Source organism: Aythya marila (assembly GCF_965140915.1).
Source record: "Aythya marila genome assembly, chromosome: 24".
NCBI classification, from domain to species: domain Eukaryota; kingdom Metazoa; phylum Chordata; class Aves; order Anseriformes; family Anatidae; genus Aythya; species Aythya marila.
In genome coordinates, this window is record NC_139065.1 from 5938133 (window position 1) to 5964844 (window position 26712).

The 26712-nt window shown below is 70.5% G+C and overlaps 2 protein-coding genes across 2 annotated transcripts; one reads left to right on the top strand and one right to left on the bottom strand.

The window, feature by feature from the left end:
* The first annotated feature begins 1251 nt into the window (after positions 1 to 1251).
* On the top strand, positions 1252 to 23900 carry CELSR2 (cadherin EGF LAG seven-pass G-type receptor 2). The gene is made up of 35 exons (XM_082778243.1): positions 1252 to 3987; positions 5807 to 6451; positions 7407 to 7629; positions 8101 to 8216; positions 8769 to 8857; positions 9653 to 9810; positions 9890 to 10053; positions 10546 to 10671; positions 10754 to 10920; positions 11630 to 11815; positions 11935 to 12048; positions 12443 to 12617; positions 13222 to 13363; positions 13991 to 14111; positions 14197 to 14380; positions 14456 to 14557; positions 14802 to 14896; positions 14989 to 15198; positions 15763 to 15946; positions 16574 to 16717; positions 17002 to 17248; positions 17547 to 17714; positions 18112 to 18238; positions 18895 to 19095; positions 19576 to 19750; positions 20344 to 20456; positions 20533 to 20609; positions 21081 to 21207; positions 21670 to 21792; positions 21862 to 21983; positions 22056 to 22144; positions 22238 to 22387; positions 22470 to 22640; positions 22720 to 22966; positions 23811 to 23900. Exons 1-35 carry the CDS (start codon positions 1341 to 1343, stop codon positions 23830 to 23832), a joined length of 8151 nt encoding a protein of 2716 aa, XP_082634369.1. The 5' UTR covers positions 1252 to 1340; the 3' UTR covers positions 23833 to 23900.
* Positions 23901 to 23915: 15 nt separating this feature from the next.
* Positions 23916 to 26677, bottom strand: PSRC1 (proline and serine rich coiled-coil 1). Its single transcript, XM_082778244.1, has 6 exons — positions 26645 to 26677; positions 26060 to 26274; positions 25492 to 25747; positions 25226 to 25382; positions 24725 to 24928; positions 23916 to 24618 (listed from the first exon to the last, which is right to left on the bottom strand). The coding sequence occupies exons 2-6, from the start codon at positions 26227 to 26229 to the stop codon at positions 24512 to 24514; spliced, it is 894 nt and encodes a 297-aa protein (XP_082634370.1). The 5' UTR covers positions 26230 to 26274; positions 26645 to 26677; the 3' UTR covers positions 23916 to 24511.
* Between the last annotated feature and the right edge of the window lie 35 nt (positions 26678 to 26712).

The window sequence follows — 26712 nt, forward strand, 5'->3', positions numbered from 1 at the left end:
GCCCCCCAGTGTCCTCCGGCCCGGCCCCGGAGCTGCGGCTGGCACCGTGTCGGGGGGCCCGGAGCTGGGTGCGGGGGTGCTGCACGCGGGCGGTTCACGCGTGTGCATCCCCCGAGTGTGCGTGCACGCGCGTGTCCTGTGCCGCGCGTGCACGGCACGCGTGTCCTACGCGTGTGCACGTGTGCCCCCCGTGCCCGTGCCATGTGCGTGCGTGGGCGCGCGTGTGCGTGGGCGCGTGCATGTGTGTGCATGCCTGTGCGCGTGGGTGCGCATATGTGCGCGTGTGCACGCGTGTGCACGCGTGGGCGGGCGTGCGCGTGTCTGCACGGGCGTCTGCGCGCCCCCCGCGTGTGCGCCCCCCTCCAGCCGTGCCCGTGCGCCAGGTGCCGGGGTGCGGGGAGGTGCGGGGGGGGCGTTTGGGGGGTGGCGGCGGCTCCTTTAAGCGCGGCGCGGCCCCGTGCCGAGCGCGGCCCCGCCCCGGCGGGTGCGCGCCGGCGGCGGGCGCGGCGGCGGCGGCGGCGCGGGGCGCGGGGCGCAGCGGGCACCGGCGGCAGCGGCCGCACCGCGCCATGGGCGCTCCGCCCGCCCGCGGGGCCGCGCTCCTGCTGCTCGCGCTGCTGCTGCTGCCCGCGCCGGGGCAGCCCCGCCGCCCGCCCCCGGGAACCGGCACCGGCACCGGCACCTGCCCGCCCGCCGCGCCGCCGGGCGCGCTCCTGCCTCTGCCCCTGCGCCGCGGCGGCTCCGCCGCTTCCAGCGGCACCGGGGACAGCGGCCGGGCCGGGCCCACCCCGCGCACCGGGGCGCACGGCGGCACCGGGGACAGCGGCGGAGCGCGGCCGCTCTCGGCCACCGGCTCTTCCAGCGGCACCGGGGACAGCGGCGGCGGCGCCCGGCCTCATCCCGACCCCGGAGCGCCCGGCGGCGGCGGCGGCGGGTACGGCGGCGGCTCCGGGCCTGAAGCAGGCGCCGGCGCTTCCAGCACCGGGAGCGCTGGGGCTTCCCGCGGCACCGGGGAGCGCAACGGCACCGGGACCCCTGGGGGTGCCGGAGACCATGGAGGCGCCGGCAGCACCGAGCGCACCGCGTGCACCAGCGGCACCGCGAGTCCCGGGGCCACCGCGACTGCAGGGGCCGCCACGAGCCCTGGGGCCACCAGCACCATGCGGGTCCCCGCGGGCGCGGGGCGCTCCCGCCAGCGCCGCAGCCCCAACACGGCGCCGCAGTTCCAGCCCTCCAGCTACCAGGCGTCGGTGGCGGAGAACCGGCCGGCGGGGACGGCGGTGGCGCGGCTGACGGCGGTGGACCCCGACGCGGGTGAGGCGGGGCGGCTGCACTACGCCATGGCCGCGCTCTTTGACAGCCGCTCCGACGCCCTGTTCACCATGGACCCCGTCACCGGTGCCGTCACCACGGCCGCCCCACTGGACCGCGAGAGCAAGAGCACCCATGTATTCCGGGTGACGGCGGTGGACCACGGGGTGCCGCGGCGCAGTGCCATGGCCACGCTGACGGTGACAGTGAGCGATGCCAATGACCACGACCCAGCGTTCGAGCAGCCCGAGTACCGTGAGAGTGTGCGGGAGAACCTGGAGGTGGGCTACGAGGTGCTGACAGTGCGGGCTACCGATGGCGATGCCGGCCCCAACGCCAATGTCCTCTACCGCCTCCTCAACGCCGGCGGTGCCAACGAGGTCTTCGAGATTGATCCCCGCTCGGGCGTCATCCGCACCCGCGGCCCCGTGGACCGCGAGGCCGTGGAGGCATTCGAGCTGCTGGTGGAGGCCACGGACCAGGGCCAGGAGCCAGGGCCCCGCAGTGCCACGGCCACTGTGCGCATTGTGGTGGAGGATGACAATGACAACGCACCACAGTTCAGTGAGAAGCGTTACATCGCGCAGGTACCCGAGGACGTGGCGCCCAACTCAGCTGTGCTGCGGGTGACAGCCACCGACCGTGACAAGGGCAGCAATGCCCTGGTGCACTACAGCATCGTCAGTGGCAACACCCGCGGCCACTTCTACATCGACGCGCAGACAGGTGCACTGGACGTGGTCAGCCCTCTGGACTACGAGGCCAGCAAGGAGTACACGCTGCGCATCCGCGCACAGGACGGTGGCCGCCCGCCCCTCTCCAACATCAGCGGCTTGGTCACCGTGCAGGTGCTGGATGTCAACGACAACGCGCCCATCTTTGTCAGCACGCCCTTCCAGGCCACCGTGCTGGAGAACGTGCCTGTAGGCTACTCCGTCATCCACGTGCAAGCCATTGACGCTGACTCGGGTGACAACGCCCGCCTGGTCTACACCCTCCTTGAGACCAGCGCCGGCTTCCCCTTTGCCATCAACAACAGCACGGGGTGGATCGTGGTGGCCTCTGAGCTGGACCGGGAGGCAGTGGATTTCTACAGCTTTGGGGTGGAGGCGCAGGACCAGGGCAGCCCGCCCATGGCGTCCTCGGCCAGCGTCAGTGTCACCATCCTGGACGTCAATGACAACAGCCCCGAGTTCACGCAGCGGGAGTACGGTGCCCGCCTGAACGAGGACGCGGCAGTGGGCACGAGCGTGCTCACCGTCTCCGCTGTCGACCGTGACGCCAACAGCGTCATCACCTACCAGATCTCCAGCGGCAACACCCGCAACCGCTTCTCCATCACCAGCCAGAGCGGCGGCGGGCTCATCTCGCTCGCCCTGCCCCTGGACTACAAGCTGGAGCGGCAGTACCTGCTCACCATCGCCGCCTCCGATGGCACCCGCCAGGACACAGCCCAGGTGGTCGTCAATGTCACTGATGCCAACACCCACCGGCCTGTCTTCCAGAGCTCCCACTACACTGTCAACGTCAACGAGGACCGGCCGGTGGGCACCACAGTGGTGGTCATCAGCGCCACGGATGAGGACACGGGCGAGAACGCCCGCATCACCTACCTGATGGAGGACAGCATCCCCCAGTTCCGCATCGCCCCCGACACGGGGGCTGTCACCACCCAGATGGAGCTGGACTATGAGGACCAGGTGTCCTACACCCTGGCCATCACAGCCCGCGACAACGGCATCCCGCAGAAGTCCGACACCACCTACCTGGAGATCCTGGTGAGCGATGTCAACGACAACGCACCCCAGTTCCTCCGCGACTCCTACCAGGGCTCCATCTACGAGGACGTGCCCGCATTCACCAGCGTCCTCCAGGTCTCAGCCACTGACCGCGACTCAGGCCTCAACGGCAGGGTCTTCTACACCTTCCAGGGCGGTGACGATGGCGACGGCGACTTCATCATCGAGTCCACCTCAGGCATCGTCCGTACCTTGCGCCGCCTGGACCGGGAGAACGTGCCGCTCTATGCCCTGCGGGCGTACGCTGTCGACAAGGGTGTGCCAGCCAGGCGGACACCAGTGGAGATCCAGGTGACGGTGCTGGACGTCAACGACAACCCGCCCGTCTTCGAGCAGGATGAGTTCGACATCTTCGTGGAGGAGAACAGCCCCATCGGGCTGGTGGTGGCCCGCATCACGGCCACCGACCCCGACGAGGGCACCAACGCCCAGATCATGTACCAGATCGTGGAGGGCAACATCCCCGAGGTCTTCCAGCTGGACATCTTCTCCGGTGAGCTCACCGCCCTGGCCGACCTGGACTATGAGGCCAAGGCGGAGTACGTCATCGTGGTGCAGGCCACTTCGGCCCCGCTGGTGAGCCGCGCCACCGTCCACGTGCGCCTGCGGGACACCAATGACAACAGCCCCCAGCTGAGGAACTTCGAGATCGTCTTCAACAACTACATCACCAACCGCTCGGGCAGCTTCCCCGGCGGCATCATCGGCCGCATCCCGGCCCGCGACCCCGACGTCTCTGACAGCCTGACCTACGCCTTCGAGCAGGGCAATGAGCTCAACCTGGTGCTGCTGGACCCCCGCACCGGGGACCTGCGCCTCAGCCCGGCCCTGGACAACAACCGCCCGCTGGAGGCCGTCATGAGGGTCTCCGTCTCCGGTAAGAACCCCTGGGGGGAAACCTGGGGAGAGGAGGGGGTGGTCTGGGGGGGGTTCCACCAGAGTTTGGGGCTGGGGAAGCCCCCATAGGTGCTCCCTGCTGCCTCCTGCCCCGTGCAGGGAGGTTTTGGGGTGCCCTCTCCAGATCTGGGGACATCCTGGGGACCTTTTGTCTGCCCTCCCCCAGCCCAGGGGTCCCGGCAGGAGGCAGCTGGGGTCCCCAGCACCCCCTTTGCCTTCCCCACCACCAGCCTCAGTCCTGGGGGGCCTGAGAGGGACCCAATACTGCAGAGCATGGATTTTTTTTTGGGGGGGGGGAGTCCACAACCCTGTTGCATGGGTTTGGGAGCCCTGGGACCCTGTGCATGCGTTTGGGGGGTCCTGGCACTTCAGTGTGGGTTTGGGGGGGGCAGCACCCAATGTCTGGGGCCCAGGGTAGAATGGGAGGGTGCTCTAGGGGGGTGGGGGGCCAACTTGGAGGGGGGGAGGGGAGTGGCTCCAGTGCCACCCTGGGGACTGGGAGGGAAACTGAGTCACAGACACCTCGTGGGGCCAGGCCCCTCCCGCCCCAGTGGCTCCATGTTGGGGGGGGGAGGTCCTGGGCCTGCACGTCCCCCCCCCAGGGCCTCTGCCTTGTGTGGGAGTGACAGCGGGGGGACAGGGACCCCGATGGGGCTGTGACCAGGGAGCTTTGGGGGTCTGGGCTCAGCTGGCGCAGTGGGGACCACACGTGGGGGGGGGGGCACAGCCACCACGTCTCACTGTGCTGGGGGAAACCGTGGCACGGGGGGGGGCTTACTGGGGTTCTCAGTTCTCGGCCATGGGGAATCTGGGGGCAGGGAACAGGGTGAGGGCGCTTGGCTCCCCCTCCCCAAATCCTCTCCCCCCCAGCCCTTCCCTGCCTCAGTTTCTCACTTAGCCCCTTCTGAGGGCACGTGGGGGCCCTCACTCATGGGGGGGGGCAGCTTGGGTACAGAGCTCCCCCTCCCACTTCTCTCCCCAGCCCTAGCGGGTTGGGGGGACAGCCCCAGCCCCCCATAGCACGCTGCCTGGTGCCGCGATGCCCCCTGCCCCAGCCCCGCGTCCCCCAGCCACCCATCTGCTGCTCCTGCTCCAGCTACACAAAGGGGTGGGGAGGGGGTCGCTGGGAGCCCCCCTGTGCCCCCCCCTGCACAGGGGCTGGGGAACAAAGGGTCCGGCCATAGCTGGGCCCCCGCTGCCACCGCCATGGCAACACTCCCTCCACCCCCCGGCCACCAGCCACTGCCATGGGGCCACCGTCTGTCACCATTCCCTGAGCCCACGGCCCCCTGTCCAGTGCTACCCGCAGTCCCCACATCCCCGAGCTGTCCCCTGGCTGCGTCCATCCGTCCATCTGCTGGTGCTCTGCCCATCCTCCATCTGTCCGTCTGTCCCTCCGCCACCCCAGCAAGGAGGAGGAGGCACCGCAGGCACCGACCCCAGGGTGGGACCAGTTGGGTTGGTGCCTCATGGCCATCCCCATCAGGTGCCACCGTGGAGGGCACAAGGTCACCCCATGACCAGGCCCAATGGGTGCCACCGCAGTGACCATGAGGGGCTGGGTGGTCGCCCCGTGACCATCCCCACCGGCTGCCACCGCGGTGACCACCACAAGTCAGGTGTTTGCCCCATGGCCATCCCTGTTGGGTGCCACTGTGGCTACCACAGGGAGGTGGGTGGTCAACTCGTGACCATCCCCACCGGGTGCCACCATGGTGAACACCAGCGGTTGGGTGGTCGCCCCACGGCCATCCTGCTGGGTGCCACCGCGGTGACCGCAGCCATTGTCCTGCCCGCAGATGGGGTCCACAGCGCCACGGCGCAGTGCACACTGCGGGTGACGGTGATCACGGACGAGATGCTGAGCAACAGCATCACGCTGCGGCTGGCCGACATGTCCCAGGAGCGCTTCCTCTCGCCCCTGCTCAGCCTCTTCCTGGAGGGGGTGGCGGCGGTGCTGGCGGCCCCCCGCCACCGCGTCGTGCTCTTCAACATCCAGACGGACACGGACGTGGGGGCCGCCCGCATCCTCAACGTCAGCCTCTCGGTGCGGCTGCCGGCCTCGGCGCGCGGCGCCCGCTTCTTCTCCTCGGAGGAGCTGCAGGAGCGGCTGTACCTCAACCGCTCGCTGCTGGCCGCCATCTCGGCGCAGCGCGTGCTGCCCTTCGACGACAACATCTGCCTGCGCGAGCCCTGCGAGAACTACATGCGCTGCGTCTCCGTCCTCAAGTTCGACAGCTCGGCGCCCTTCCTGGCCTCCGACACCGTCCTGTTCCGCCCCATCCACCCCGTCACCGGCCTGCGCTGCCGCTGCCCGCCCGGCTTCACCGGCGACTACTGCGAGACCGAGGTGGACCTCTGCTTCTCCAGCCCCTGCGGCAGCAACGGGCGCTGCCGAAGCCGCGAGGGCGGCTACACCTGCGAGTGCCACGAGGACTTCACCGGTGAGAGCTTGGTGCTGTCCCCAGGATTCCTCGCGGTGCCCGTCCCTGCCTTGCTTCCCCCCGAGTCCTCCTCATCCTGCTCCCTGCAGCCCTCCGGCCTCCGTCCCTTCTGCTGCTGCCCCACTGCCACCCGGCCCCGTCCTCCCTCGTCAGCCCTGTGCTCCCGTCCCTTCTTCCCTGCCGCTCCTCCGTGCGCCATGCCCGTCCCCTCGTGGTGCGCCCCTCCAGCCCTCGCAGCATCCATCCCCGTCAGCCCTCCCTTGTCCAGCCCCCAGCCTCCCTCGGTCCGTCCCTCCGTCCATCCTCTGTCCCCATCCTCCCCTTTGTCTCCCACCGTCGCCTTCCTCCTTTCGTGCACCTCTGCCCCCCCCCCCCTCCTTCCAGCCCCCCAGCCCCAATCCCCCTACCCCCTGAGCCCCCCCCCGGCCCTCCAGGTCCCTCTGCGCACCCCTCCCCCCCCATTGTCCTCTCCTTGTGCCCTCCTCCCTGTCCCCTCTGTCCCTCCATCCCAGTGCGGTCCCTGCAGGATGTCAGGGCGGAGGGAGACGTCTGGGGTGACACCCCGGGGACACCCTGGGGACACCCTGGGGACACCCCGGGGACAGGCTGCCACCACCACGTGGCCATCTGCCCCCCCCTCCCCAACGTGTGGCTCTGCTGGGGGGACACCACAATCAAGGGGTCACCCTGGGAGCGGTGGCACTGGGGACCCCCAGGCACCCCCAGCCCCCTGGGGGGGGGCAGCCAGCTGGAGGAGGGGGCTGGGGGGGGGGGGGGGGCTTTGTCTGGGTTGCCGTGGCGATGGGAGCTGGTTGCCACGGTGATGGAGCTGGGGATAAAGAGGCTTTGGAGATGCAATGGGGGGGGTGGGAGGAGGGGAGGGGACCCCCAGGGCTTGGGGGGGGGACGATGACCCCGGTGCCGGGGGGGCCGGTGCCAAGGTGCCCTCGTGCAGGGGAGCACTGCGAGCTGAGCGCCCGCCGTGGCCGCTGCGTGCCGGGGGTCTGCCGCAACGGGGGCACCTGCGTCAACCTGCTGGTGGGGGGCTTCCGCTGCGAGTGCCCCCCCGGGCACTACGAGAAGCCTTTCTGCGCCATGAGCACCCGCAGCTTCCCCCCCCGCTCCTTCGTCACCTTCCGCGGCCTCCGCCAGCGCTTCCACTTCACCCTCGCCCTGACGTGAGCCCACGGGGGGGGGAGATGCTATGGGGAGGCCACGGGCAGGGGGCTGTGAGGCAGGGAGGTGGGCACCCCGTGTGCGTGGGGTGGGGGCAGTGGGGTGTGGGGTGGCGGGAGCTCCATGGGTGTCACTGGGGGCAGTGGGGCAGGGGGTATGGGTGGGAAAAATGGGGCAGGGGCAGTGGGGTGCCCAGGAGGCATGGGGGGGTAATGGGGCACGGGGGGGGAGTGACCCATGGACGTGGGGTTGGGCAGTGGGGCGTGGGGTGGTGGGCACCCCACTGGGGACTGTGGAGGCCCCGTGGACATGGGGGCTCCCAGATGGCTTGGGGGGGGGGGGCAGCGGGGCAGGGGGTGGCAGCGCATCCCGGTGGGCACCTGGGGTGTGGGGCACGCTGGGGAGATGTGGGGTGATGGGGCAGGGCCCCGAGCGCTTTGGGAACAGGACACAGCCCCTGTCCCTGGGCACAGGTTCGCCACCAAGGAACGGGACGCGCTGCTGCTCTACAACGGGCGCTTCAACGAGAAGCACGACTTCGTGGCGCTGGAGATCGTCCGCGAGCAGATCCAGCTCACCTTCTCGGCAGGTACGGCCCCGCCGCTCCCCAGCACGGCATCCGCGGCATTTCCTCCTGGCACCGCACCACGGCACCGGCACCGCGTCCCTGGCACCGTGTCCGCATCCCTGGCACCGCATCCCATGCTTTGCATTCCTGGCACCACATCCCGTGCATCACATCACTGTTGTTGCATCCCTGGCACTACCTGGCCCTGGATCCCCAGCTCTGCATCCCGTACATAGCCATGTCCCATGCATCACATCCCTGGCACTGCATCCCTGGCACCACATGGCACTGCAGCCGTGGCACTGCAGCCCATACATTTCATCCACGTCCCTGGCACTGCGTCCTGTGCATTGCATCCCTGGTGTAGCACCTGAATCCCATGCGTCCACATCCCTGGCACTGCATCCACATCCCTGGCACTGCGTCCCTTGCATTGCACCTGCTTCCCATGCACCCATCCCTGGCGCTGCCCTGTGGCACTGTCCCCCCGCTGTCACCCCCTGACCCCTCCCTGTGCCCCCTCGCTGCCCCCGGGCCGTGCCCACAGCCCGACATGCCGCATGGTGCCCGCAGGTGAGACCACGACCACGGTGTCCCCGTTCGTGCCAGGCGGTGTCAGCGATGGGCAGTGGCACCGGGTGCAGCTGCACTACTACAACAAGGTGGGGGCGCGGGGGGGCCGCCAGGCTGCCACAGCTGGGGGGGGGACAGGGGGACGGGGCTGCATGGGGTGGCGTGGGGGGATGGACAGAGGGACGGGAAGGTGGGGGCTGATGGGGGGCATGGAGGGGAGCAGGGGGGTGGAGGTGGAGGAAGAGGGTGGAGGGGTGCAGGGACATGGGCTTGGGGATGAGGAAGAGGATGGAGGGGATTGGGGTGGGGATTGGGGTGGATAAAGATTGGGATGGAGGGGAGAAGAGGGAGTTTGGGGGTGGGTAAAGGGGGGATGGAGGAGGGTGAGGGGCTGAGGATGGAGGAAGAGGATGGAGAAGAGCGGGGAGGTTGTGGGATTTGGGAGGGGAGGAGGAGGATGGAGGGGAGCGGGGTGGGGGCTTGGGTGGATGAGGGAAAGGGTGAAGGGGAGTGGGGCACCGGGGATGGAGGAAGAGGATGGAGGGGAGAAGGGATGTGGGTTTGGGGTGGAGGAAGAGGACAGAGGGGAATAGGGATATGGGTTTGGGGACAGAGGAAGAGGATGGAGGGTAGTAAAGAAGTGGGTTTGGGGATGGAGGAAGATGGTGGAGGGGAGAAGGGATGTGGGTTCGGGGATGGAGGAAGAGGACAGAGGGGAGCGGGGATGTGGGTTTGGAGACGGAGGAAGATGATGGAGGGGACCAGGGATGTGGGTTCGGGGATGGAGGGAAGAAGGGCTGGGGCCCAGCTGGGAGGATGATGGGGGGATGAAGGCCAGCGGGGAGGGGGCAGCACTGGCACCATGGCTCATCCCGTGCCCCCAGCCCGTGCTGGGGAAGTCAGGGCTGCCCCAGGGCCCGTCGGAGCAGAAGGTGGCCGTGGTGGCGGTGGACGACTGTGACACAGGCATGGCCCTCAAGTTCGGCCCCATGCTGGGCAACTACTCGTGCGCGGCGCAGGGCACCCAGTCCGGCTCCAAGAAGTAAGGCCGGGGGCCGGGGGGGTGAAGGTGCGAGTTGGGGGTACCCCCCGGGCCCCCGCGGGTGACGCTGGTGCTGCAGGTCGCTGGATCTGACGGGGCCGCTGCTGCTGGGCGGCGTGCCCACCCTGCCCGAGAGCTTCCCCATCCGCAGCCGCCACTTCGTGGGCTGCATGCGGCACCTGCACATCGACGAGCGCCCGGTCGACCTGGCCGCCTTCATCGCCAACAACGGCACCGTGCCAGGTGGGGGGGGCTGCCGGGGCTGGGGGGGGGGCTGGGGAAATGCCCAGAGCTCCCCGTGCCCCCTCGGTGTGGGGATGTGGGGCTGAGGGTGGCAGGAGCAGAGGGCTGGAGGGGGCCGTGCGCCCCGGGCATGGGGGTGTGGGGATAGGGACGGGGGGTGCTGAGGCAGGGGGGATCAGGGCACATGGGGCTGGGCGGTGCTCAGGGCTCTCTGTGGCCCCAGGCCATGGGGGTGTGGGACTGGGGCATGTGGGGTTAGGGGGGTGCCTGGCTCTGGGTCTGGATGGGGGCTGGGCAGGGGCACCGTGCAGGGAGCATTGGGGCAGAGGGTGGCCAGGGATCACCGTGCCACGGGGCACTTGGGGTGCCTGGGGACACTGGGTCAGGGGGCTGCAGTCTGTAGGGCTGGGCGGGGGGCACAGTGCCGGGATCGCCTGCCACTCGGGGGGCACCAGCCCCACACCACCCCGTCCCCCCCCTGCCCTCCCGCAGGCTGCCCCGCCAAGAAGACGGTGTGTGACGCCGGCACGTGCCACAACGGGGGCACCTGCGTGCACGAGTGGGACAGCTTCAGCTGCCAGTGCCCGCTGGGCTTCGGGGGCAAGACGTGCCAGGAAGGTAATGGGGGGCTGGGGCCAAGGGGGGGGGCATGGGGCGGCTGGGGGGCGGTGGGCGCCCACGTTGCTCTGTGTCCCCGCAGAGATGGCGAGTCCCCAGCGGTTCCTGGGCAGCAGCCTGGTGGCCTGGAGCGGGCTGGCGCTGCCCCTGACGCTGCCCTGGCACCTGGGGCTGATGTTCCGCACCCGGCAGCCCCGCGGGTTGCTGCTGCGCGCCTCCGCCGGGCCCACGGCCACCCTCACCCTGCAGGTGTGCCGGGGGCAAGGGGGGGCACGGGCAGAGAGTGTATGGGCCTGGGGAGCCATGGGCATGGGCGTTACTGGTACAGGGGTTATGGGTACAGGGGTACTGCCCTGGGGTGGGGGGCTGTGGGCACAGGGTCTGTGGGTGCAGGGGTTACGGGCATGGGAGGTGCCGCCCTGGGGTCTGTAGGCATACGGGGTGCTGCCCTGGCTCTATGGGCATGGGACTGTTGCTCTGGGGGGGCTGTGGGAATGGGGGGTGGGCACGTGCATGGGGGAGGGATTGCTCTGGGTCATATTGCTCTGGGGGCAGTGTGGGGGGGGGTTAAGGTTATCCTTAGGGTTAGGAGCTACTGCCCTTGGCAGGGGGTTGCTGCGGGGTCTGTTGTCCAGGGGGTGTTGCCCTTGGGGGGGGGCATTGCTGGGGGGTCAGTGCTGGGGGGGGATATTGTCCTGGGGGAGTTACTGCCCTTGGTGGGGGACGATGCTGGGGGCCATTGTCCTTATGGGGGGATTGCCCCTGGGAGCAGGGGGCTACCCCAGGGGGATTGCCCTGGAGGGGGGATTACCTGGGGGGGGATTTGTGCAGGGGGCATTGCCCTGGGGGCCATCACCTATCAAGGAGGGTGCTGGAACCATGGGGGGTGGGGGGGGGAAGGTTTCCATGGGGGCAGTGCTGAGGAGGACCGGTGGGGCACTGACACCTCTGCCCGCAGCTGAGCGAGGGGCAGGCGGAGGCGGGTGTGTGGCAGGGGGGCTCCCGCCTGGCCTGGCTGCGGCTGCCCCACGCCAGGGTCAACGACGGCGCCTGGCACCACCTCCAGCTGGAGCTGCGGGGGGCCCCCGGCCGCGCCCCCCCGGCCACCCTCCTCCTCCTCGCCCTGGACTACGGCCGCCACCAGGTGATGGGGACGTGGGGGCACTGGGGCAGGGCGCAGGGTGGGGACCCCCCCGGGGCAGGGACCCCCCGGTACCCGCGGTGCCTTGGGGCTGGGCGCACTCAGAGCCCCTGTCCCCGCAGGCGGTGGCCGACGTGGCCGGGGGGCTGCAGGGGCTGCGGCTGCGGACGCTGAGCGTGGGGGGGCTGGCAGGGGACAGCGGCCAGGTGGAGCAGGGCTTCCGCGGCTGCCTGCAGGTACGTGGGGACATGGGACGTTGGTTGGCAAGTGGGCGGGGGGCAGGGGCATGGGGACGTGGTGCAGGGCATGGGGACATGGCTCAGGGCATGGGGACGTGGCGCAGGGGAGGGGGACATGGGCACGGTGCTGTGGGACATGGGTATGGGCATGGGGCTGTGGGGCTGTGGGCACAGAGCACGGTGTAGGTCATGGGGACATGGGAAGGGGGACACAGTGCCTGTGGGCTTAAGGAGTGGGGGCATGGGGCTTATGGGCATGGGGACAGGGACACAGGCTGCGGGGCCATGGGGACATTTGGGCACAGCGACACAACCTGGGGCACTGGGCACAGGGACTGGGGCTGGGGGGCCCGGGGGGGCCCAGGCGCGGCGGTGACGGGCGGTGCCGCAGGGCGTGCGCGTGGGCGAGACGGCGGCCAGCGCGGTGGCACTGGCGGTGGCACCGGCGGCGCGGGTGAACGTGGAGGGGGGCTGCGCCCTGCCCGACCCCTGCGACTCGGGGCCGTGCCCCCCCCACAGCTACTGCAGCGATGACTGGGACAGCTTCTCCTGCAGCTGCCACCCGGGTGAGACCCCCTGAGGCCACTGTCCCCTCCCAGCGCTGTCACCTCCCCAGGCGCTGCCTCCCCTGGCGCTGCCACCCGCAGTGCTGTCACCTCCCCAAGCAAAGCCACCTGCTGGGCGCTACCATCCTTAGTGTGGCCACCCCCAAGCACAGTCCCCAAGGCACTGTCACCCCCTGTCACTTCTGCCTTTGGCACTGCCACCTGCAAGGCACAGACCTCAAGGCGCTGCCACCTTCCCTGGTCACTGCCACCCTTGTCACTGTCCCCATTGTCACTGTCACCTTCCCTGCTAACTGCCACCATCCTTTCACTGTCCCCGTGGCCACTGCCAACTTTCCTGGGCACTGCCACCCCCTCTCGCTGTCCCTGGGCACTGCCCCCCCATCACTGTCCCCACATGGCCACTGCCACCCTCCCTGAGCACTGCCACATTCCTGTTGGTGTCCCCATGCACTGCCACCCAGGGCACCGCTACCCCCTCACAGCCACTCTTACCCATCCCTAACCAAGGGACAGGGGACTCTGGGGACACCAGCTGGGGACTCTGCCTTGGCTGCCCAGTGCATGTCCCCAACTGTGCCTGTCCTCGTGCCCGGTGCCGCAGGCTACTTTGGTGACAGCTGCATCAGCGCCTGCGCCCTCGACCCCTGCGAGCACCGGGGTGCCTGCGTGCGCAGAGCCGGTGCCACCCACGGCTACGTCTGCGAGTGTCCCCAGGGCTACTTCGGGCCATACTGCGAGCACAAGTGAGTGGCGGGGAGGGACAGGGCACACGCGAGTGTGACGGGCACCCAGATGGGCGCCTGTCACACTCGTGCGTGCCCCATCCCTCTTGCTGGGTAGGGGTGGGTGTGCAAGGACATGCTGGGGACATGAGGGGCACAGTGGCCTTGCAAAGGGGCACGGTGGCCATGTAAGTGGCAGGGTGGGGACAGGAGGGGCACGGTGGCCATGCAAGGGACATGGTGGCTGGGCAGGTGGCAGGATGGGCATGGAAGGGGATGGTGGCCATGCAAGGACCATGGTGGCCCTGCACATGACAGAGTGGGCATGAGAGGGACATGCTGCGGTGTAAGGGTCAGTGGGCACTGCAGGAGCACAAAGGCCATGCAAGAGCCACGGTGGCCATCATGTCCACACCATGTCCTGTGTAGGACCACCGTGGCTCTTGGGGGAGATTCAAAGGGTAAGGTGGCCACACAAGTGGCAGGGTGGGTGAGAGAAAGGCACAGCGGCTGTGCAAGCAGCCCAGTGGCCATGCACAATACGTGTGCCATGCCGTGCTGCTGTGCCATGCCATGCTGTGCCACACCATGCTGTGCTGTGCTGTGCCATGCCATGCTGTGCCATGCCGTGCCGTGCTGCCCACGTAGGGTGGACCAGCCGTGCCCACGGGGGTGGTGGGGCCACCCCACCTGCGGCCCCTGCAGCTGCGACGTCGCCAAGGGCTTCGACCCTGACTGCAACAAGACAACGGGCGAGTGTCGCTGCAAGGTGAGCACCCATGCCCCCTGCCTGGCCCCGCGCCCCCCTGCCTGCTGCGGCCCCACCGAGCCCCCTTGTGCCCCCCCGTCCCCAGGAGAACCACTACCGGCCGGCGGGCAGCGACGCCTGCCTGCTGTGCGACTGCTACCCCACCGGCTCCCTGTCCCGCCTCTGCGATGCCACCAGCGGGCAGTGCCCCTGCAAGGCCGGCGTCATCGGGCGCCACTGCGACCGCTGCGACAACCCCTTCGCCGAGGTGACGGCCAGCGGCTGCGAAGGTGGGTGCTGGCAGCTGGGTGCCACCGTCCCCAGCGGTGCCCAGCCCTGATACCCGACCCCTTTGGCTTTTGCAGTCAACTACGACAGCTGTCCCCGTGCCATTGAGGCCAGTATTTGGTGGCCACGGACACGCTTCGGGCTGCCTGCTGCTGCCCCATGCCCCAAGGGCTCCATCGGTAAGGGGGGGACACGGGGACAGGGCTGCCTGTCACCACCCTGTGCCCCCACAGGGACAGGGCTGCCCAGTGCCACCCCGTGCCCAGAGTGCTCCATGGGAGTGGGGGGGAACATGGGGACAGAGCTGCCCGCTGCCATCCCATGCCCTGATGCCAATCTGTGCCCAAAGGTCCCCATGGGTACAGGGGACATGGGGATGTGCCGGTGTCCCCGTGGTGTCCCCGCTGACCACATCCCCTGCAGGCACGGCAGTGCGTCACTGCGACGAGCACAAGGGCTGGCTGCCCCCCAACCTCTTCAACTGCACCTCGCTGGCCTTCGCTGCCCTCAAGGGCTTCGTAAGTGTCCCCGACCAGGAATGGGAGAGGGTGGGGGGACAGGGAGCAGGGTGGTGGGTGGCAGTGGGGGCTGAGGACGGTGATGCCGGCAGGCGGAGCGGCTGGTGCGCAACGAGTCGGTGCTGGACACGGCGCAGTCTCAGCGGGTGGCCCTGCAGCTGCACAACGCCACGCGCCACACGGCCGCCTACTTCGGCAGCGACGTGCGCCTGGCGTACCGGCTGGCCGCCCGCCTGCTGCAGCACGAGAGCGCCCAGCGCGGCTTCCGGCTGGCTGCCACACAGGACGTCCACTTCACCGAGGTACGGGGGGGACCCCGCTGTGCCCCTGGTCCTGGGGAAGTGGGCTGGGATGGGGGAGGACAGGGCACACACTTGGGTCCCCTCACCAGAGAGGGGTGCGCAGTGGGACCAGCCGGGTGGCAGATGCACTGGGACCAGCTGGCAGCACCAGGGCACCTCCTCCTCGCCCTGCTCCCCAGGGGACAAGGAGCAGGGCTGGGGCCCAGAGGTCAGGGTGATGGGCTCCCGTTAGAACACAGGGTGGGGGTTGCAGGGGTTGAGTGTGCTGGGGACCAGCCGTTAGTGCTGGGTGCCCACATGGTGCCCCAATCCTAAGGAGGAGCTGAGCTCTGTGCATGGTGAACTTGGTGCCCCCAAGGGAAAACCGAGGTGCCGGGCTGATGGGCACCCCCCTAACTCGGGATGGGGGGCACAGCAAGCCTGGCAGTGCCAGGCCCCCCACCACAGAGCCTTGCAGCGCAGCGAAGCAGAGGGGGAGGGAAAACCCATGCCCAGATGCTGGGGTGATGGGCACTGCGGCCGCGGGCACCACGAGGCGCTGTCCCAGCCCTGCCCATCCCCCAGAACCTGCTGCGGGTGGGCAGCGCCCTGCTGGACGCCAGCAACAAGCGGCACTGGGAGCTGATCCAGCAGACGGAGGGAGGCACAGCCTGGCTGCTGAAGCACTTCGAGGACTACGCCAGCGCCCTGGCACAGAACATGCGCCAGACCTACCTCAGCCCCTTCACCATCGTCACCCCCAACATCGGTGAGGGCACGGGGATGGGAACAGGGAGGGGTGTGTGCCCGCAGGTGGGTGGGTGCTGGTGGGGGGCGGGTGCCCAGCGACATGTGCACACCTGGGACATGGGCACGTGTGTGCCCAGGGCTGTGGGTCCGGGGACACTTGTGCCTCTGGGGACATGGGCATGTGTGTGCCCTGGGGCTGTTAACCCCTGTGTGCCCAGGGATGGGGACATGTGAGCACCCAGGGACACGCCTGTGCCCCGGGACATGGCCACGCGCACACCTGTGGACATGATCATTGTGTTCCTGTTACGTGTGCCCAGGGGGCTAGTGTGTGCATGGGGACACCTGCAGAGCTAGGGACATGGGTGTGTGCACACCTGGGGGTGTGAGCATCATGTATCCCCACCATGTGTGCCCAGGGGACACGTGTGTGCTCCCAGGACCGTGGGCACTTTGTGTGCGTGTCCTTGCACCAGTGATGCTGCCACACATGCCCAAGGCCATACGTGTGCGTTTACCTGCTGGGGATGCGGCCCCACACATGCCCAGGGGACACGTAACATAGCGGGGTTCTGCCCACATGGGCACTGGGTGTCAGGGGCTGCGGGTGCCGGTGCGGGGCTGGCGGTGACGCCCGGTGCCGCAGTGGTGTCGGTGGTGCGGCTGGACAAGGGCAGCTTCGCGGGTGCCCGGCTGCCACGCTACGAGGCGCTGCGGGGGGAGAAGCCCCCTGACCTGGAGACCACCGTCATCCTGCCCGAGAGCGTCTTCCGGCCCCCCGAGGGCAGGCGTGAGTCCTGGGCGGTGTTGGGAATGGGGGGGGTGGCACAGGTTGGGGGGGACACCCCACAGCCATGGGGTGGGCAGGGCCATGGGGGACCCCTGCACATCTGTGGGGATGGGAGGGTTGGGGACCCCGGTGTGGCCAAGGGACTGGCAGGGTTGGGGGTCCCTGATATGGGGCTGGCAGGGCTGGGGACCCCACTGTGGCCAAGGGACTGGCAAGGTTGAGGGTCTTCAGTATAGGGCTGCCGGGGCGCCAGGCTCCCACCATCCCCTGCCCGCCCACCCCAGACCACCCCACGGGGCACGGGAAACCACTGCCGAGCCCGGGAGGGCAGGAGGAGGAGGACGAGGAGGAGGAGGAGGAGGATGAAGAGGCTGCAGAGGAGGAGGAGGAGGAGGAGGAGGTGACCTTGGTGACCCGGCACAAGCGGCACCCGGAGCTGAGCGAGGGCCAGGCCATTGCCAGCGTCATCATCTACCGCACCCTAGCCGGGCTCCTGCCTGAGCAGTACGACACCGACAAGCGCAGCCTCAGGTGCCATGGCCGCGGGGCCCTGGGGGCCACTAAGGGCACTGGGAGGGGTCTGGGACACGGGGAGCACAGGGGTAGGGGGAGTGCTGTGGGGTGCCCAAGCATTGGTGCACAGGGTGTCCATAGGGTGCTAGGGCAAGGGAGGGAGCTGGGGGTGCTGGGACATGGGGCAGCCCCCAAGGGACACACACAGGGGGCCTGTGTCCCCAGGGAGGGGCTGGACAGGGCTGCCTGCGGCTGCTGCACGGACATGTGGGGTTGTGGGGTGGGTACCCATGGCCCTGACCGCACTGTGCCCCAGGGTGCCCAAGCGGCCCATCATCAACACCCCGGTGGTGAGCATCAGCGTGCACGCGGCGGCAGGGCGGGCGCCACGGGCGCTGGAGAAGCCGATCACGCTGCAGTTCCGCCTGCTGGAGACCCAGGAGCGCTCCAAGCCCATCTGCGTCTTCTGGAACCACTCGCTGCTGTGAGCGGGGGACAGGGAGGGGGTGGCCTGGCACCCCTGGGGGGAGGTGGCACGGGGACACGGGGCAGGGATGGGGACACGGGGTGGGCACTGCGGGGAGGGGTCGGCGCTGTCCGTGGGGTGAGAGGAGGGTGGCGAGGGGCTGGGGCTGTGCTGTGCAGCCCGTCCCTGTGGGTGGCACGGGGACGGGGCTTGGGGGTGGCAGCCCTGGTGCCAGTGGTGCGGGTGGGTGGCATGGGGACAGAGCTGCGGGGTGGCTGCCCTGAGCCTGGGGACACGAGTGGGTGGCAGGGGCACGGCGAGGGGGGCAGCCCCAGCACGGGGTGTCCCCGGGGGTGTCCCCAGCACGGGCCGTCCCCCCCGCCCCGTGCCGGGCCCCACGCTGCTGGGCGCGCAGGGCGGGCGGCGCGGGCGGCTGGTCGGCGCGGGGCTGCGAGGTGGTGTTCCGGAACCAGAGCCACGTCAGCTGCCAGTGCAACCACATGACGAGCTTCGCCGTGCTCATGGACATCTCCCGCAGAGAGGTGCGGGCCGGGGGGCGGGGCTTGGGCAAGGGGGAGGGGCCGGGAGGAGTGGGCGGGGCTTGAGGGGTGGGCGGGGGCACGTGGCTGGGGGCGCTGGGTTGGGATCGGAAGGCGGGGCTGAGCAGGGGGTGGGGCTGGGGGCCAGAAGTGGGCGGGGCTTCATATAGAGAGTGGAACCCAGAAGTGGGTGGGGCTTTCACAGGTGGGGCGTGGCCCAAAAATGGGTAGGGCTCCCATAGGGGCGGGGCCAGTTGTGGGCGTGGCTTCCCATAGGGGCAGGGCCATGCAATGGGTGGGGCCCGGAAGTGGGCGGGGCTTCACAGGTGGGGCGTGGCCCAGAGGTGGGTGGGGCTCCACATATGGGGTGGGGTCCAGAATTGGGCGGGTCTTCATATAGGGGACGTGGCCCAAAAGTGGGTGGGGCTCCAATGGGGCGGGGCCAGTTGTGGGCGTGGCTTCCCATAGGGGCAGGGCCTTGCGATGGGTGGGGCCCGGAAGTAGGCGGGGCTTCATATAGGGGATGGGGCCCAGAGATGGGGCGGGGCGGTGGGGGGCCGGAGCTCCTGACTGGGTGGGGGCGTGGCTCGGCATGGGTGTGTCTCGGGGCGTGTCCGGGGGGCGTGTCCTGAACCCACCCCACCCCCCCGGTGCGGCAGAACGGGGAGATCCTGCCGCTGGCGGCGCTGACCTACGCCTCGCTGGGGGTGGCGCTGGCGGGGCTGCTGCTGGCCGTGCTGGTGCTGGGCGCCCTGCGGGGGCTGCGCTCCAACCGCCACAGCATCCGGCGGCACGGCGCCACCGCCCTGCTGCTGGCACAGCTCGTCTTCATGCTGGGCATCAACCAGGCCGACCTGCCGGTGCGGGGCGGGGCTACGAGGGGGCGGGGCTAAGAGGGTGGGTCCATCTGGGGGCGGGGCCACGTGGGCCTGGGCTGTGGGGGAGGGATGGGGGCGGGGCTAAGCAGTGGGCGGGGAGGTGGGGGCGGGGCTGAAGGTGGCACTGGTGGGGGGCGGGGCTTAAGGGGGTGGGGTCTATCGGGGGCGGGTCCATGGGCCTGGGGAGCTGGGGAAGGGATTATGGGATAGGTGGGGCTAACCGGGGGTGTGGCCAATGAAGGGGCGGGGTTAACCAATGGGTGTGGTCAATGAAGGGGCGGGGCTAGCTGACGGGCGGGGCCTACGAGGGGTAGGGCTAACTAGGCTTAGAACCGCAGTGGGCGGGGCTCCCTGGTGGGTGTGGCTCAAGGGGCGTGGCCTATGGGGGCGTGGGTGCGGTGGGCAGGGCTCCAGGAGGCCCCCCCGGGGTGCACCGTCGGTGACGCTGTGTGCGCGGCGCAGCTGGCCTGCACGGTGGTGGCCATCCTGCTGCAGTTCCTGCACCTGAGCGCCGTGGGCTGGGCGCTGCTGGAGGCGCTGCACCTCTACCGGCGCCGCAGCGAGCCCCGGCACGTCGACCGCGGGCCCATGCGCTTCTACCACGTGCTGGGCTGGGGGCTGCCCGCCTTCATCACCGGTGAGGGCCCCGCCCCCCGTGCATGGCCCCGCCTCCTTGCCCACCTGCCCCAATCGGCTGACAGGGTGTGGTCCTGGTTCCGTGCTGATGGCTGGCCAGGCCCCACCCCCAGCGTTCTGGCCACGCCCCTAAGATCCTAGCCCCTCCCCCAGGGCCTTAGCCCCGCCCCAATGCTGTAGCCCCTTCCACAAGGGCCTGAGAGCTCTTAGCTCCACCCCCGAAAGCATGGCCCCGCCCCCAGGCAGCACAGCCCCACCCCAAGTGCATGGCCCCGCCCCCAGTGCCTTCCATCTCAAAGATCCAGCCCCACCCACAACGACCTCGGCCCCACCCACAAGGCTTTAGCTCCACCCCTTAGTGCATGGCCCCACCCCTTCTGACACACCCCAGCCCCGAGAGCACCGGCACCCCACCCCACTTGCATAAGCCCCGCCCCCACGTGCTTAAGCCCCGCCCCCAAGAGCACAGACACCTTCTCGCCCTTCCCCTGCCCCGCCCCTGTCCGCGGAGGCCCCGCCCTCCCGGTGAAGCCCCGCCCCCCCTGCGGAGGCCCCGCCCCCTCGGAGGCCCCGCCCCGACGTGTGTCTGCGCAGGGCTGGCGGTGGGGCTGGACCCCGAGGGCTACGGCAACCCCGACTTCTGCTGGCTCTCCATCCACGACAGCCTGGTCTGGAGCCTGGCGGGGCCCAGCGCCTGCGCCGTGGCGGTGCGTAGGGGACCCGGGGCACCCTGGGGACCTGCAGGGGCCCCGCTCACCGCCCCGCTCGCCCCCTGCCCCACAGGTCGGCGTCTTCTTCCTCGTGCTGGCGGCCAGGGCCTCCTGCGCCGCCCCCCAGGGCTTCGAGAAGAAGGGCACGGGGTGAGTGGGGGCACGGGGCGATGGGCACCCGTGGGTGCCAGGGGTGTGGGAAGGGCAGGGAGCACCCATGGGTGGTAGGGGCGCAGAAAGGGTAGCACCCGCTGGTGCCAGGAGCACACGGAGGGCACAGGGTGGCATGGGTGCCAGGAAGGAGTGGGGCACCCATGGGTGGCAGGAACACAGAAAGGCATTGGGGGCACCCATGGGTGGCAGGGGCACGGGAAGGTATTCAAAGATACCCAAAGGACATGAAGGACAGGGAGCACCCATGGGTGGCATGGACATAGAGAGCACAGAGCACCCATGGGTGCTGGGGCACACAAAGGACGGGGCTGCCCACAGGTGGCAGCAGCACGGGGTGCCCATGGGCAGCCCCACACCGTGTCCCCGCAGCAGGGGGTCCCGGGGGGTCCTGCCCCACGCGGGTGCCTGCCCCATGGCATGGGGGGTGCTGACGCGGGGCCCCCCCAGCTCCGGGCTGCAGACGGCGCTGGTGGTGCTGGTGCTGCCCAGCCTGGCCTGGCTGCTGGCCCTGCTCGCCGTCAACAGCGACGCCATCCTCTTCCACTACCTCTTCGCCATCTCCAACTGCCTCCAGGTACCCCAGCCCCCCCGTGCCCCCACCCCACGCACAGCACTGCCCGCTGTGCCCCGAGATCTCTGCACCGCCCCGCTCCAGCTCCTCTCCCTCTGCAGCTGACGGGGGAACCCATGGGGGCACAGGGGTGGGTGAGGGGAGGGGGAGCACCCGACGTGGGGGGGGCCTTCACCTGCTTTGGGGAGCTAATGGGGGGCACCAAATGGGTATGGGGAGCCCCTCACCTCCTTGGGGTGCCACTGGGGGGCACCCAGTCATCACCAGTTGTACCTCACCCACCTGCAGTATCAGCAGGGTCACCCAATGGCTATGGGAGGACCCTCACTCACTTTGGGGTGCCAATGGGGGGCTGGGGGGCACCTGAAGGGGGCCCCTTGCCCATCCGGTTGCCGATGGCCCGCAGCTGTGCCGGCAGGGGCTCCCTCCATGCCCCCCACCCACAACCCCCCCTCTCTGCCCCAGGGCCCCCTCATCTTCCTCTTCTGCGTGGTGCTGAGCAGGGAGGTGCGGCAGAGCCTGCGCTCCAGCTGCGCCCGTGCCCGCGGCCCTGACCCCGCGCTGGCCACCAAGTCCACGCTGACCACCGTGAGTAGGGAGGGGGGACACAAGGGGTGGGGGTGCCACCACAGCCACCACGTCCCCATCCCCTTGCAGGCATACAGCTGCGACACCACCTACGTGGCCGGCCGGCTCTACCAGGCGCCCTTCGGGGACTCCACGGGCTCCCTGCACAGCGTGGCCAAGAGCCAGCACAGCTACATCCCCTTTGTGTGCAGGTACGGGGCGGGGGGGGCCGTGCCGGGGACACGCACATACCTTGGGACGCCCCTGTCACCGCTGTCTTGCAGGGAGGACGCGGGGCTGAGCGGCGGCCGCGTGCAGCCGGCGCTGGCCGAGCCGGGTGGGCTCCTCCTGGACGCCGCGGAGCAGCAGCAGGGTCGGTGCGCCGAGCTCGTCCCTCCTCAGCCCACGGGCAGCACGGGGTGGGGGCACCCGTTGACTTCTGTGTGTGTCCCCCCCCAACTCACAGAGCACGACACCGATTCCGACAGCGACCTGTCGCTGGAGGATGACCCCAGTGGCTCCTACGGCTCCACGCACTCCTCCGACAGCGAGGACGAGGCCGCCGGTGCCGGCTGGGACGCGCTGCTGCGCCCCGAGCAGCCGCCCGCGCCCACGGGTAAATCCCACAACGGGGGCCCCGGGGGGGTAACAGGTCCAGGGGGTGCACCTTGGCTCAGCTCCCCCGTCCCCACCCGCAGGTGACAGCCCGGTGGCCCCAGCGCGGCCGTACTGGCCCGGGGAGTTTGTGACAACAGCCAGCGAGAGCGATGGGCACGGGGGCTCGGAGACGCTGCGGGTGGAGCCGGCGGTGGGGGGCGAGGTGCCCCCTAGGCCCGCCCCACTGCTGCCGCTGCCTCATCCCCACAAAGGTACGGGGCAGCAGCACCCATGGGTGCCGGGGAGGCGTGTCCCGGGGCGGCACTCCCGGTGACGGCCGCGTCCCCGCAGGCATCCTGAAGAAGAAGAGCTTGCCCCCCATCAGCGAGCGCAGCAGCGCCCTGCGCCCAGGGCAGCCCGTGCCCCCCCCGCCGCCCCCCGCCGGCACCGCCGCCTCCTCGGGCAGCGAGGGCAGCCGCGGGGGGGGCCCTGGGGCGCCCCGGCCCCGCCAGAGTCTGCAGGAGCAGCTCAGCGGCGCAGCGCCCATCGCCATGAGCATCCGGGCAGGCACCGTGGACGAGGACTCCTCCGGCTCCGAGTGAGTGCTGGGCGCAGGCGGGGTGCCCCCCGGGTGCTGGGGTGCCCCCCAGGTGCTGGGGTGCCCACCGGGTGCCAGCACAGTGCCGTGGTTCCCGTTGGGTGCCCGTTGGGTGCAAGGGTGGCCACTGGGTGCCAGTAGAGTGCCAGGGTTCCCCTCGGGTGCCGCGCGGGTGCAAGGGTGTCTCGGGTGCCCGTTGGGTGCAGGAGGGCCAGCCGGGTGCAGGGGTGCCCATCGGGTGCCAATGAAGTGCCATGGGGCCTGCTGGGTGCCTGTTGGGTGCTTGTTGGGTGCAGGGGTGGCCACTGGGTGCCAGGGCTTCCCCTGGGCCCCACTGGCTGCCAGTTGGGTGCCCACTGGGTGCTCATCCCCTGTGAGGGTGCCCAGCAGGTGCCAGGTACCCCCTGGGTGCACGCTGCATGGCACTGGGTGCCCACTGGGTGTGAGGGTGCTCAGTGGGTGCCGCACTGTCCCTTGGGTGCCTAGGGGCTTTTTGGGTGTCCATGAAGTGGGGGCACCTGCACTGGCCCCGGTCTTGGTGCCAGCTCTGTCCCCGCGGGTGGCAGCGGGGGGCAGCTCGCACTAACCCTGCTCTTCTCTCCTCCCCACCCCCCGCCCAGATTTCTGTTTTTTAATTTTCTCCATTAACATGTGGGGGCTGGAAGGGGGGAGCGGGGGTGCTCCTGCACCCCCCACCCCCCGCCACCCTCTCCATCCCTTGTCTGTCGGGGCGAGCGCCGGGTGCTGCGGGCACAGTGGGCACCCCTGCTCCCGGCCCCCCCGTGATCATGCATCTGTCTGTCTCGTTTTTATCCCCCCCCCCTCGTGCCCACCCCCCCGGCAGGAGCGACGAGACCTCCATCTAACGGGGACCCGGCGGGCACCACCCCTGCTCCAGGGACACCAGGGGGGTGGCACTGGGAGGGGGGGGGGGGGGCATGGAGACGCACCCCCCATTGCACTTTGGACCCTGCCCCACGCCTGGCAGGGCTTTGCCCTCACACACGCCCCGGGGGGCCATGGGGCAGCTCTGCCGGCATGGGGTGCCCCCCCCCGGTGCCATGGGGCACCCCCGGGAATTGTCCACGGCACTGATGCCCAATGGAGTTTTATTTAAAAAATACATGAAAAATACAAAAAAAAAAAAAAAGGACATACGGGGGCCCCTCACCGTGCCAACCCCCCCCAGGAGGGGAGTGGGGGGGGCACATGGCCGGGGGGTGCAGTCACCCCCTCCTCGGCTGTGCTGGGGCACATGGGGGGCAGGTCGGCGGGGGTGGAGGTGTTTTGCCACCCCCCCCCAGGGACGAGGCTCAGGCAGTGTCACCAGGGTGGGGGTGGCACCGGGTGCTGGACGCTGGGGGGGGTGAGGGACCCCTGGGTGCGTGGGGTGGGAGGGGCCGGGGGGGTTTCCTACTGCTGGTGCGACCTTTTGTAATTAAAGCAAAATCCAACCTGAGCCTCTGCCTCCTCCTTTTGGGGGAGCGGGGGGGGCACCGCTGCCCCCTGCCCCGTGCCTCAGTTTCCCCGGGCGCCCCAACTCCGTCACCGCAGGGTGCTGCTGGCTGTCGTCTTCCGGGGGGGACGCAGGCGGCTGCTGGGGGGGGCTGCTCTGCACCCTGAACCAGCCCCCCCAGGGGCCGCCCCTGCACCTGGGGGGAGAGCAGGCATGGGGAAACTGAGGCTCGGGGCAGCCCCGCATCATCGGGGGCACAGAGGGGCCGTCCCCGTGTCCCCGGGGGCAGCACCCAGCCTTACCTCTCGGTGCCACCACGCTGGCCCGCGGGGGGCCCCTCCCGCCTGGTGCCGTCCCCAACGTCCCAGCCCGGCCGGGGGGCTTGGGGATGGCACTGGGTGGGGGGGGGCGGCTGCTGGGGACGGGGACGGCAGCGGTGGTGGCCCTGGCGCGGGGTGCACGGGTTGGGGGGGCGGCAGCAGCGCCACCCCTCGCCTTTGGCTGGCCTGGGAGAGATGGTGGGGTTGGGGGGGGGACCCCACTGAGCCCCCAGCCCCGTGGGGTGCGCTGGTGTCCAGGGGGTCTCTGCTCCCTGTCCCCATGCTGTCCCCATAGGATGGGTGACCCTAAGGGAGGGGCATCCCCATGGCGGGGGTGTCCCCATGAGATGATACCCCACGGCACGGGGGTCCCCACGGTGCGGCTGTCCCCAGTGGACGATGCCCCATGGCCGTGTCCCTGTGCCAAGGAGCTGCCCATGCCCAACTTGTCCCTGTCCCCCCCCAGGCCCGTGACCCCGTTACCTGCTGGCCCTTTCCGGAGGGGTTCGGACCTGCCCCGTGCCGCAGCCCCTGCCCCACGCGGGGGGCACAGCCGGGAAGGGCCGCCCCGGGCAAGGGTTCCCCTGCCCCTAGCGGGGGGTCCCTTGGGTGCTGGTGGGGGGTGACAGCCGGGGGTGTCCTGGAAGCAAAGAGATGGCAGGGAGCGGGACGGGGGGGGCGCAGCTCACACCCCGTGCCCCCTCATGACCCCGCACGTGGTGTCCCCCCCCCGCAGCGCCGTCACCTACCTCGCGGGCGGGGGGCACGGTGGGCAGCAGCTCCCGCACGGGGCTGTCCTTCACCACGAAGGTCTCGCGGCGGGGGTTTCGGGGGCTGCCCCCCCCCGCCGGGCCGGGGCCCAGGGGGGGCAGGTGGCTGTGCTGCAGCTGGGCCGCCAGCCGCGTGGCCTCGCGCACCATCTCCTCCAGCTGCGCCCCGCTCAGGGGGCTCCAGCGCACGCCCGCGCCCCCCGGGGACTCCTCATCCTCCTCGTCCTCCTCCCGGCTGCGGGGTGAAGGCCGGCCTCAGCTCTGCCTGGGAGCCCCGTGGTGGCCCAGGGGGGTGGCACCCCACCGGGTGACCCTGGCCGTGGGGTGCCACGTCCCTGGTGCCCCCCAGCACCTCGGCCGGAGGACACGGCATCCCCCAGGCGCTGTGGCAGGTCCCCGTGTCCCCCCGTGTCCCCATGTCCCCCTGTGTATCCCAAAACACCGGAGCCAAGGCCGTGGGGTGGCCGTGTCCCTGTGTCCCCCCGTGTCCCCCCAGGTGCCCCCCGTGTCTCCCCCATGTCCCCGTGTCCCCGCGTCCCCCCCTCACCTGTCGGCGGGGGACAGGACGCTGAAGTCGAACCTCTCCTCGGTGATGAAGCGCACGTCTGGGGGGGCGCGGGGGGGACACGGGGGGAGGCAGCGGGGGGAGCCGTCGGGGGGAGCCCCGTGGGGCCGGGCCCCCTCCGCGGCAGCTGCCCTACCTCGCTCCTCCGTCATCGCCTCCGCTCGGCGGGCGGCACCGGGCCCCGGCCCATGGGCGACCTGGGGGGAGCGGCGGTGACCCCGAGCCCCCCCCCCGGTCCCCCCGGACCCCCCCCGGGCCGGGCACGGCTCCCGGGCCGGGCTGTGCCGGCAGCGGGCACAATCGCGCTTTGTGCCGCGGGGACGGCACCGGGCGGCGCGGGGACGGGGCCGGGGGGGGCTGGGAGCCGAGCCCCGGGGGGGTTCCCGGCCCCGCAGCCCCCCCCCGAGCCCTGGGGGTCCCGGTACCGGGGGTCCCAGCCCCGAGGCCCCAAGGCCCGGGGGCTCCCGGCCCCGCCCCCCCACCCCGGGGTCCCGCCCCCCTCCCACCGCCCCCGTCCCGGGGATCCCGGTCCCCCCCCGCTCCCCCCCCCGCCCCCCCCCCGCTCACCGCCGCCCCCGGGTCCCGCTCGGCGCCGGCGAGGGGCGGGGCCTGAGCAAGGGGGCGGGGCGAGGGGC

Excerpts from the sequence above, each read along its gene's own strand:
- CELSR2 (XM_082778243.1), top strand. The coding sequence starts at position 1,341 with ATGGCCGCGCTCTTTGACAGCCGCTCCGACGCCCTGTTCACCATGGAC. Across the intron at positions 6,452-7,406 it reads GTGCCACGAGGACTTCACCG|GGGAGCACTGCGAGCTGAGC; the intron begins GTGAGAGCTTGG and ends GCCCTCGTGCAG. Across the intron at positions 22,967-23,810 it reads GAGGACTCCTCCGGCTCCGA|GAGCGACGAGACCTCCATCT; the intron begins GTGAGTGCTGGG and ends CCCCCCCGGCAG.
- PSRC1 (XM_082778244.1), bottom strand. The coding sequence starts at position 26,229 with ATGACGGAGGAGCGAGGTAGGGCAGCTGCCGCGGAGGGGGCCCGGCCC. Across the intron at positions 25,748-26,059 it reads GTCCTGTCCCCCGCCGACAG|CCGGGAGGAGGACGAGGAGG; the intron begins GTGAGGGGGGGA and ends TTCACCCCGCAG. Across the intron at positions 24,929-25,225 it reads CCTCCGGAAAGGGCCAGCAG|GCCAGCCAAAGGCGAGGGGT; the intron begins GTAACGGGGTCA and ends CATCTCTCCCAG.